The sequence below is a fragment of the Gossypium raimondii genome, chromosome 10 (genome assembly GCF_025698545.1).
Source record: "Gossypium raimondii isolate GPD5lz chromosome 10, ASM2569854v1, whole genome shotgun sequence".
NCBI classification, from domain to species: Eukaryota; Viridiplantae; Streptophyta; class Magnoliopsida; order Malvales; family Malvaceae; genus Gossypium; species Gossypium raimondii.
This window is the reverse complement of record NC_068574.1, coordinates 29,714,480-29,725,575: the sequence shown is the minus strand read 5'-3', so window position 1 is coordinate 29,725,575 and position 11,096 is coordinate 29,714,480. Positions and strand designations below refer to the sequence as shown.

At 32.8% G+C, this 11,096-nt stretch overlaps 1 protein-coding gene across 1 annotated transcript; it reads left to right on the top strand.

Annotated features, from left to right (window-relative positions):
- The first annotated feature begins 4,707 nt into the window (after positions 1–4,707).
- Positions 4,708–6,814, top strand: LOC105778096 (2-methylpropanoate--CoA ligase CCL4). Its single transcript, XM_012601686.2, has one exon. The coding sequence runs from the start codon at positions 4,946–4,948 to the stop codon at positions 6,608–6,610; it is 1,665 nt and encodes a 554-aa protein (XP_012457140.1). The 5' UTR covers positions 4,708–4,945; the 3' UTR covers positions 6,611–6,814.
- The last annotated feature ends 4,282 nt before the right edge of the window (positions 6,815–11,096 follow it).

Below are 11,096 nucleotides of genomic sequence, written 5' to 3'. Positions count from 1 at the left end.
TTTGAGATATAAGACTTAAAATTGGTAATAACTCTCTTAGCTGTACATTTTAAACTCTCAATTTTAAATTCCCCTTAGAATGAGGAATAAGGAAGGTACATGTCAAAAGTACATTACTCGAGCTCAAGCAGAAGTTTAATATATACAATGGTATGCACTTGCCCCAATATTTCACATGTTGTTAGTGTTGTTAGTAGATACATGGCAAAACCGGGTGAGTTACACTAACATGCCGTCAAGTGGAGTTTTAGAAATTTGCAAGATACTTCAAATATATGCTTAGAGTTTGGAAGAAGCCAAAAGGTTTTAGTCAAATATGTTTATTCAGATTATGCAGAAGACTTAAATTGAAAGAGGTCTCTTAAATGTTATCTATTTGATTTCGAAAATTGTGCCATTACCTAAAAAGCTACACTTCAATCTACAATAGCCTTATCGACTACTGAAGCATAATACATAGCAATCACTGAAGCTATAAAGGAAGCAATTTGGTTAAGAGGCCTGTTTTACGAACTAGTTAATGAGAAAGGGGCAACTGTCGTATATTGTGATAGTCAAAGTGTCATACAGCTCACCAAAAATCAAATGTATCACGAAAGGACAAAATACATAATTTGTTATCACTTTGTTCGAAAAGTGATCATTCAAAGGGATGTTCATATTCATAAAATTAAAATAGAACACAATCCGACTAACATGTTGACAAAGATCCAATTAGGCCCGTAATAGGGTTTGGCAAGGGAGTTAGGTGAAATACAAGTCAAGGTGGAGATTTGTAGAAATATGCCTCACATTTCAACCAAATTAGAGAGTGACGTCGCAACAAGGGAAGACTCTTCGCCTCGACATTATTACTAGAAGAAGACTTTCGTCCTAACGACAGAACCGGTCTTCGTCTCGATGACCAAACACCACGCCACTATGTGGCGACGTGTTCATCAAGTTTCTTAGCTTTCTTCTCTCAGTTAAACTCAATTTTAGTTTCTCACTTGAACTTTGGTTAACCTTGGGATATTCTATTCATAAAATATATGAATTTCAGCTTATAAATAGGCCATAGTTACCCTAGATTTACACACAAACAATATGCAGATTGAGAGAGTTCTATGTTCTGAGTTTGAAGGGTTTTCTATCGGGATTTTGAGGTTTTCTTTTGAATCTCTCCACTTTTGTATTCGTTTTATATATTAGTGACATCTTCTTTTGCCTGTGGTTTTTTATCTTCTTTTAAGGAGTTTTTCCACGTAAAATGTGTGTTCGATCTTTTCAATTTCTTTACTTATTTTACTTGTTCGTTGCTTATACGAGTTTATCCCCAACAATATGACACCAAGTTGTGGGTGAAGGAAAAAAAAAGGTAAAAAAAAATCTCTCCCATTTATCTCAATTTTAAATTTGAGCAAATTGGTCACTCTAAAAATATCAAAACAATTTAATATCTGTCAATTTTGAAAATGAGTGATTAAGGACAATTAATCACGAAGTTAATATTTTCCATCAATTGTACATGATTTTGATTGGTATAATAATATATTTAACTCTCAAAGTTCACATATTACATCAATTTGGTTCTAATTTAACCAATTTATCCCCTAGCATTTGTGTAAATGTGTAAATGTTGAAATTTGAATTTGTTGAAATTTTTAGAATTAAGGCCAAAATGAAAAAATATGTAAACATTAAAAGCTAAATTTGTTACTATACTAATCAAAATTATGTACAATTGATAGAAGACAATAACACCGTAATTAATTGTTCTTAGTTGTTCACTTTCAAAATTGTCAGAATTAAATTACTCCTAATTTTTAATAAAATCAATTTACTTAATTTCAAAATTAAAAGGAATGAAGAGATTTTTTACCTACAAAAAAACCTATAAAAATTAACATATTAAGCCACACCCATAAAATCTTGAACTTCATGACTTAACCATCAATCTATTTTTGACATTTTTCATGTTTTAGTTTCAGAATATATAAATATCAAAATTTTTTAATATTTTTAATTTAACTTTTTTCAATTAAGTTGATGTTCAATTAATTTATGCTATCAACTCCATAAGGGATTTTATAAGTAGTATATATATACATGTTTTTGCATGCGATGCATGAATTGATTGTGTATATTAATTAACATATATTATATTTATTTGTTAAAAATTGGTACAAAATTTCATCAATACTATGTTTGAGAAAGTAAAAGCACTATAATATAATGTTACGTTCGATAGGAATATTATATTTTACACATGTTTTAGTATATAGGTTAGCAATAAACTAATTCAATGGATAATATTTAACCAATTCGATAACTTATTTTTAGCAAAAAAAAAAAGAAAAATTTTCACTTATTTTGAAGTGATATTATTTATTACAAGAGTTATTCGTTATGTTTCTATTTTAAGTTTAAAATTGTATTAACTATTCTATATTTTATGTTTAATTATTGTAATACATGCGTAATAAATAATTTTTTCTCAAACAAACGCAAATGTTTAATTTTAAAATTTATATTATGATCAATATATATTAGGACAAAAAATTAATTCTCTTTCATATTAAATACATTTATATTTTGATATTAATTATGATACATGGATTTTTTTTACATATTAAATATAATTTTTCAATTTTATGTAGCTATTATTAGGGTACCTCCACCACACTCGACAATAGGTGCTGATAGGATTATCTGGGGAGGTACATCGATAGGTTCTTTTTTGGTTAAAAGTGCATATGGGGAAATCCGGGAAAATTCCTGGAAGCCGAAGGAAGTTGTGTGGAAGATCCCTTGGAAGTTTCAAGGACCACAAAAGGGTTAGGTCTTTTGTTTGGCTTGCTTTCAAGCAGAGGTTGCTCTCTAATATGGAAAGAGTTCGATGAGGTATCGGCCATAACTCGGTGTGTGGGGTTTGTGGGCATATCACTGAGGATATGTTGCATGCTATTGGGGATTGTCCTACTGCAATGGATATTTGGAACCTTTTAATTCCTATTGATCAAATTGTTAGCTTTTATTCAGGTAATTTACAAGAATGGATCACATCAAACCTGCAGAATAGGCATGACTTGGGATTTGGAGAGGTCTAATGAAAGTGCTTTTTTGAGATTCTCATATGGCGTATATGGAAAAATCACAATCTCTTTATTTTTCAAGGTTCGTCTTGGATCAGCAATGACACTATTAAGGTCTAATATAGCTGGGCCAAACAATTTATGATAATGGTTAGGGGTCCAACGAATTCGCTTTAGGCTCTGACTTAATGCTCCAATTTGCCTGGAAACTGGGTTTACTTGAATACTGATGGTTTCGTTAGGCGTGAGGATGGTTCTGCTTTAGCAGAATTGTGCGAGACCGAAATAAGAAGTGAATCTTTGGCTTTACCAGATTCTTGGGGAGTTGTTCAATGTTCGAGGCTGAATTGTGGGGCATATTAGATCGCTTAAGCATCTTGGTTGATCGAGGGTATGATAATGTATTGGTTCAGACAGATAGCCTTGAAGTGGCTAATGCCATAAATGAGTGATTTACAGGAGGATCTAACTTTGCTTTGATTAGGAGGATTATTCAGTTGTTTTCTCGGATTCAACATTAGAGTATTTGCCATATCCGTAAAGAAGAGAACTAAGAAGCTGATAGACTGGTCAAGTTGGTTCACTTGGATAGTCAATGATTACAAGTTTTCGAAGTCTCCCCATTTAGGGGATTGCATTTTGTGATGTAATTTTTTTTATTCTTCTTTGTCACAAAATATATATAATTTTTCAATTTTATGTAGCTATTATTAAATGTGATACACAAATGTATATTATTGTAAATATGTAAACTAATTATAGTAAATGTATATTAAGTAATTATGATTAATTATATTATGTGAACTAATTATGGTTAATATATATTAATTGATTATGGTGAATTTATATTAGATAAACTAATTATGGTAAATCTGTATCAAGTAATTAACTGTTTACTAAATATGTTTAAACATTAATGTAGGTTCTAACTAAAATACATATTAACTTAATTATGGTAAATATTATGCATAATAGTGGTTCCCATTACTATTTTAATATATAATTGATGATGTGTCAACCAACTAGAGATGTCAATTATCATCATTTTAGACATGCCATATAGGATATTTTCCTTCTTTGCTTCAATATCTTACTTTCAAAGAATGGTCCAATTATGAGTTCCATCCTTTTATTTTATGAAAATTAATAAGTTAGTCCCACAATTTTAATTTGTCAAAATTTAATCTTTGTACATTACGAAAATTAAAAAATTAGTTTAGTTGTTGGTAAATACATGAAGTTGAACCACTATTTTTTGCTAATTTGTTCGGTATAGATTGTTGAATTTTTATTTTAACTATTTTGTGCATATGAATTAAAAAATCGATGATTTTAAGGTTAACAATTCAAAGGCAATATTTAATAGTGTTACCTAATGAGACTAACTTATTAGTTTTTGTACAGCAAATTAAAATATAAGAATTAAGTCAACAACCTCTTAACCCAATGGAAATAAATATTATGTTACAAGCATAAGAGCTTGGATTTGATCCCATGTAACCTCGTTCCCCTTATGTAATTATATAAAAAGAGGACTAAAATGTCAATTTCAGTAAAATAGAGGGATGCATTTCATGATTAGACATTTCAATCACTGATAAGCTATACAAATACAGAGATCCTTTGACTTCGAGACTCACTTTAGAACACCACACCGGAGGAGCTTTAATTAGTTGCCTGTTTCTTCCCTTGTTTTTCTGTTTGAACAATCCAATCTAATCTATGTTCCGTTTTTGATGTTCAAAATTTAATTTGTGTTTACTTGTAACTATTGAATCTCTATCGTTACACACCCACAAAACGCACCTCTAAAAGGTTATAAGAAAAAGAAAAAAAAACCCAAACCACCAGCGTTTCAAGGAGGAAAATTAATGGAAGAGCTAAAGTCACGGCCTGCTAATTCTTCCCCTCTCACCCCACTAGGCTTCTTAGACAGAGCAGCCACCGTGTACGGTGATTGCACCTCCATCATCCACAACAATACTTCCTACACTTGGTCTGAAACCCACCGGCGATGTCTCCAGTTAGCTTCTTCCCTCTCCTCTACCGGCATCAAAACGGGCCACGTCGTTTCCGTTTTAGCCCCCAACATCCCAGCAATGTACGAGCTTCATTTCGCTGTTCCCATGTCTGGTGCTGTACTAAACAGCATCAACACCCGCCTTGATGCCCGCACTGTCTCCATCCTCCTATGTCACAGTGAATCAAAGCTCCTCTTTGTCGATACCCTTTCTCAGTCTCTGGCCTTGGAAGCCATCTCTTTGTTTCCTCCCAACGAAAACCCCCCACTTCTGGTCTTAATCAAAGATGATGAGGATGATGGTGTGAGTTCCACCATTGACTCTCGCTTCTGTTGCACGTATGAGAGTCTGGTGGAGAAAGGCAACCCTGGTTTCAAGTGGATTCGGCCTGAAAGTGAGTGGAATCCGATTGTTTTGAACTATACATCAGGTACCACCTCGTCTCCTAAAGGAGTGGTTCATTGCCACAGGGCAGTTTTCACCAACACCGTTGATTCTTTAATCCATTGGGAAGTTCCAAAACAACCTGTTTACTTATGGACACTCCCAATGTTTCATGCTAATGGGTGGAGTTTCACTTGGGGGATGGCTGCCGTCGGTGGAACTAATATTTGCGTTCGAAAATTCGACGCCCGAATCATCTATAGTTTGATCAGAAAACATGGCGTCACTCATATGTGTGGAGCCCCCGTGGTGCTTAACATGTTATCAAATTCTCCTGAAACTAAACCTCTCCAAAATCCAGTCCAAATCCTCACCGCTGGAGCTCCACCGCCAGCAGCGGTTCTTTCCAGGACCGAGTCACTCGGTTTCATAGTGAGTCACGGGTACGGGTTAACCGAAACGGGAGGACTGGTTGTTTCTTGTGCTTGGAAAAGGGAATGGAACAAGTTTCCATTGGCGGAGAGGGCGAGGCTGAAAGCGAGACAAGGAGTGAGAACTCTGACTGTGACGGAAGCGGACATAGTGGATCCCGAGTCAGGACTGAGTGTAAAGCGAGACGGGTCAAGCCTTGGGGAAATCGTTTTGAGAGGTCCTTGTATCATGTTGGGTTATCTAAAGGACCCAAATGCCACATCCAAGTGCTTGAAAGAAGACGGCTGGTTTTACACCGGAGATGTTGGGGTGATCCACCCTGATGGATATATGGAAATCAAAGATCGTTCAAAGGATGTTATAATTAGCGGCGGGGAGAATCTGAGCAGTGTTGAAGTTGAATCCATTTTGTACACTCACCCAGCAATCAATGAAGCAGCGGTGGTGGCTAGGCCGGATGAGTATTGGGGAGAGACTCCTTGTGCTTTTGTGAGCTTGAAAGCTGAGTTAACTCGGAAACCCAGTGAGATTGAGATTATGGAGTACTGTAGAGCCAAGTTGCCACACTACATGGTGCCCAAAACGGTGGTGTTTAAGGATGAATTACCCAAGACTTCAACGGGGAAGATTCTCAAGTTTGTTCTGAGGGAAATTGCAAAGGGAATGGGTTCATCTTCCACTCGGGTGAGTAGAATGTGAACTGAGTCGAATCGCGTTTTGCATGATTGTCTGTGTCAGCAAGGTAAAGATTGGATTGTCGTTTCGATCAGAACTAGTTAAAAAACAGTAAACTATGTATTATGTAAGCAATTTATATGATTGGCTCAAAACTAGTTACTAGATGAGACATGCCGAATTTAACTAGTAGTAGTGAATAATATGGTCGTATTTCAGATTTGGAAATGCTATCTCATGTGTATTGTTTGGCTAACCTTCAACACTATAAATTGGAATTCAATAATACATATATAAATAACTAATATACTAGGCACCGGTGTAGTAACAAATAATTTTCGTTGTTAAATCTCTCTATTAACATTAAGTTACCTGCTTTACAAATAGAGCCATTTTGTTCTGTTTGGCTGCAATTGATATCATAATAATTTAATTGAATAAATATTAAAATATTTTGTGGTATTATTTTAAAAATATTTTTATCATTTTATATACAAAATTCTACGCACGTACAAAAGTTTGATCATAGATTTTTTGCACTTACACTTTACTTCTCAATGAAATCTCATTTGTTATTTATATAATTTTATTTTTCATCATAATTCATATTTCTACAACTCTTTTATTTGCCGGGCTGAAACGAAGAGTTTGAAATATTTGAACCGCTCGGGCCTTCTAAAATTTTATTGATTTGATTTTATTCAAATTGATTTAAAGGTTCTTTTAATGCAGATTTATATCTTTATTCATAAAATTTTTTAAAATTCCTCCCTATTGAATGCCTATAAAAGGCTAAAGAATACTGCAGACTTATTTAGAGACAAATAACAAACTTATTTCACTCTAAAAAATTCTTTTTTTTTTCTCTCCAAATTTTCATACATTTCGGTGATAGAAGAAAGCAAGGTTTGTTTGTTGATCACTGTAGATGTGTTATTGTCGTGATCATTTTGTTGTTGTATCCTGGGAGATAGACGACCAACATTTCTCCAAGTACCACAGGAGCAGTCGAATCTGTCTTAAAAAAACTGTTAAATAAACAAGATATTGAAAAACCATAAATCGAATAAGGGAATCGAGTTTTACTAGATGTTGAGGCTATTTTCACAGTTTCCTTAAGACATATTCAACCACTCCTATAGTATTTGGAGAAACGTTAGTCGTCTGTCTTCTAGGATACAACAACAAAATGATGACGGCAGTAATACTTCTGCAGTGATCAATGAACAAACATTGGCTTCTATCACCGAATGGTTCGCTAACATGTTTTGTCCTACAGTTTCTTCCTTTGTTCTTCGATTGTGTGTTTGGGTAAGTTAATTGAAACAACCCAACGGGAACCAAGTACTAATGTCGTGTGTGTTTTGGATTTTTTAAGAAAAGTAATAATAATAATAATAATAATAATAATAATAATAATAATAATTTATTGTTAAGAAGAGATGAAGTTTTGCAAGAAATATCAAGAATACATGCAGGGACAACAGAAGAAACTACCTGGTGTTGGTTTCAAGAAGATTTTGAAGAACTGTAGAAGAGAATTTCAGTCCAAGAATGACGTCCATGGTGTTCTTCATAACCAAACTTGTCCCCAGCATTGTCCAGGTATATATATATATATTGATTATATGAATTGGGTTTCTTGGGAATAAGAACGGGTTTTTATGCCTGAAGAAAAGCTACAAGTTCTTGGTATATCTGATGTATTTATAATCTGATTTTGGGTTTATGACCTTTGTTCTAACGTGTATAAAATTATGATTTGCTTATACTTTTGGTGGAAATTAATGTCCAGTTTCCCTATTAATTGATTACATTTTTTTTAATAGTTTAATGACTTATATGAAAAATTTTAAATAATTCAATAATCAAAACTAAAATTTATCCATAATTTAGAAATTAATTGTGTAGTTTACACTTGATTGAAATTGATGTATTGAAGGCAACAGGACGATATCTACATTTTCACCCAAAAGATGCAAGTGCTTTTACGACCATCACTAATGGCAGTCCTACCAAACTGCTATTGTCTTCCTCCATTAAAAGGAGAGGATGGAACACCGTACTTTATCTTATACTTATTTCCCATTTTCTTTTATGGGAAGAACAAGAAGAAACAATATGTTGTTTACTAACATTTATGGTTTTACTTGCCTCCCTTCATGAACCAATAAATCGCACGAGGCTTAGGAAATTATTAAACGGGCTCTTTTATTATAAAACAGGAATAGGAATAAATTATTCTCAACTGAAAATACTTAACAACCTTAAGGAGGAGAGGACGAGACAGAGGAGAATGATAGAATTTTTAAGGTTTATTGAGAATGAAAGTAAACCATGATATATATAGGATTTTTACTTACTAAAAATAGCAAAGGTAAGTGGATTTAACTTAACCAAAAATAGTTTAAAAAATGCCTTACACTACACTGACTATTAGGGGCCAATTCTCACATGCATGAGTCAACCCTCTCAACTTGGTTCTTACTAGCCCAATAAAGCACAATCCCTTATAAACAAAGGTCTTTTTCTTATGGAATGTGAGATTTGGCTCTTTTGTAATACCTCAATTTTTCCAACAATTGCTCACATATTTCAAAAGATCCAAGGTTAAAATTTTGTTGAGTATCTTCTATTTAGATATAATGCATCGAATCTGGCGCCTTTTGGACTATGAACCAAAACTAGAAAGAATGAGAAATGATTTACAAAATAAGATTGGGATCTAGTGTCCCTAGTGTAATGATTACGTCTATATATTTGTGTTTTTTTTGAGCAAATTGGTTTGATAAACTCCATCATCATTATTAATATATTTTGTATAATGTCCTTAAATGGTTTTTGCACGCAAAACAAAATAAAAACAAATATTAGCTCATTAATTATCCATCGTTTAGAAAATACTAAGCTACATGTTGTGGTCAGATCATAATGCAAGAAGATAACTTGTGTTAATAGATGATCTAATTAAGTTCATAGTTTAATCAAAATTCAGCAAGTCAATTGTTGTCTATCACGTCCAAATAGGGACATATCATATCCTAAGTATTGGAGCGGATGATTCCCAAAAGATAGAGACATAGATATGATTGATTGGACTGACAATACATTAAATAAGACCTAAGTAGAGTAAATCCTAGATCCATTTATGGATTTAGTTACTTGTAACAATTAGGGCTATGTTTACATGACTCGTATACTTTGATTTATGATAGCTTGAGTTCAATTGGTAATAGAGCCAAATGTTGGTACATTTGGTTTATGACTTCTTCATGGCATAGATTCACCTACGATAGTGGAATTCATAGCCCCAAAAAAGGGTAGATGATATCTTCTCATCAGCATTACATGATAGATGGAAATGTAACGTGGCCACGAGTCATTTATCTTCTCATCGGCATTACATGATAGATGAAAAAGTAACATTGACATTAAATGATTTAATTACTATTTGTTAGTAATTGGCTTTTTAATGAAGGAAGATGTAATGGTTACCATGAGAAAAATAAGATCATATTGGGAGAATGAATTTTATCCCAAAGAGATTAAGAATGTCCTATGAAGGTAACACACATATGACAAGGTCATTAGACAAGCACTTGATATAGTAGTTTTTGTAATAGTATATAATAGGGAGAGCATAATCATGGTACTTTAGTGGAATGACTACATGACTAAATAATGTTGTAATTAATAGATGAAGAGTCGGAACTTAATTACAAATTATTTGAGCCCTAATTGTATATGTCCAATCGGTCCTTCTACTAGCTTGACATAACATTGATTATTTGCATTAATCGATGATATGAAAATGTGAAACGATAAACTAGAGAAATAGATTGCATGTTCACTATCCGCAGTGAATGCATTTTCTCTTTATGAACAAGAGATGACCTAGTAATTAATTAAATTCTTCAAATTATTATTTAATTAATTTATAATTAATAATTGAAGTTCAAAGTGGAAATTAAATTAATAAAGTCATCATAGTTTCATGAGAAAAGTTAATTAAATTGATTATTTATGCATAGATTCTAGTATAGTAAAGTCGACATGACTTTAACGAATTAGAATTGGATTGAGAAAATAATTGAATTAAATAAATAAATAAATAATATTTTGGGTATAATAAATATATTTATTGGGTTGGATAAATTACATGACTTGGTTTAAAGATTGGAGCATTAAATTATACAAGTTTATCCATAATGAGAGTTAGTTTTCCTATTAAAATATTATTATTTAGTTTATACCTTGTTCGAATAAAACTTTTGTTTTCTCTATAAATAGAAACTAATAGCTAGGTCAAATAGACACTAAATATATGTTGATATTCTTTCAAAATATAGTCAAGTTATTTTACCAAAAATCAATTCTATATTTGGATAGAGTTCACCTTCAATTTCTAGCTCTTAAGAGTTTCACTAAAGTTTTTATTTAATTGTGAATTGAGCCTACACTTTAGCAAATCGAGTTTGAGATTAGTGAAGAAGATCAAGTGGTTAAAACT

Excerpts from the sequence above, each read along its gene's own strand:
- LOC105778096 (XM_012601686.2), top strand. The coding sequence starts at position 4,946 with ATGGAAGAGCTAAAGTCACGGCCTGCTAATTCTTCCCCTCTCACCCCA.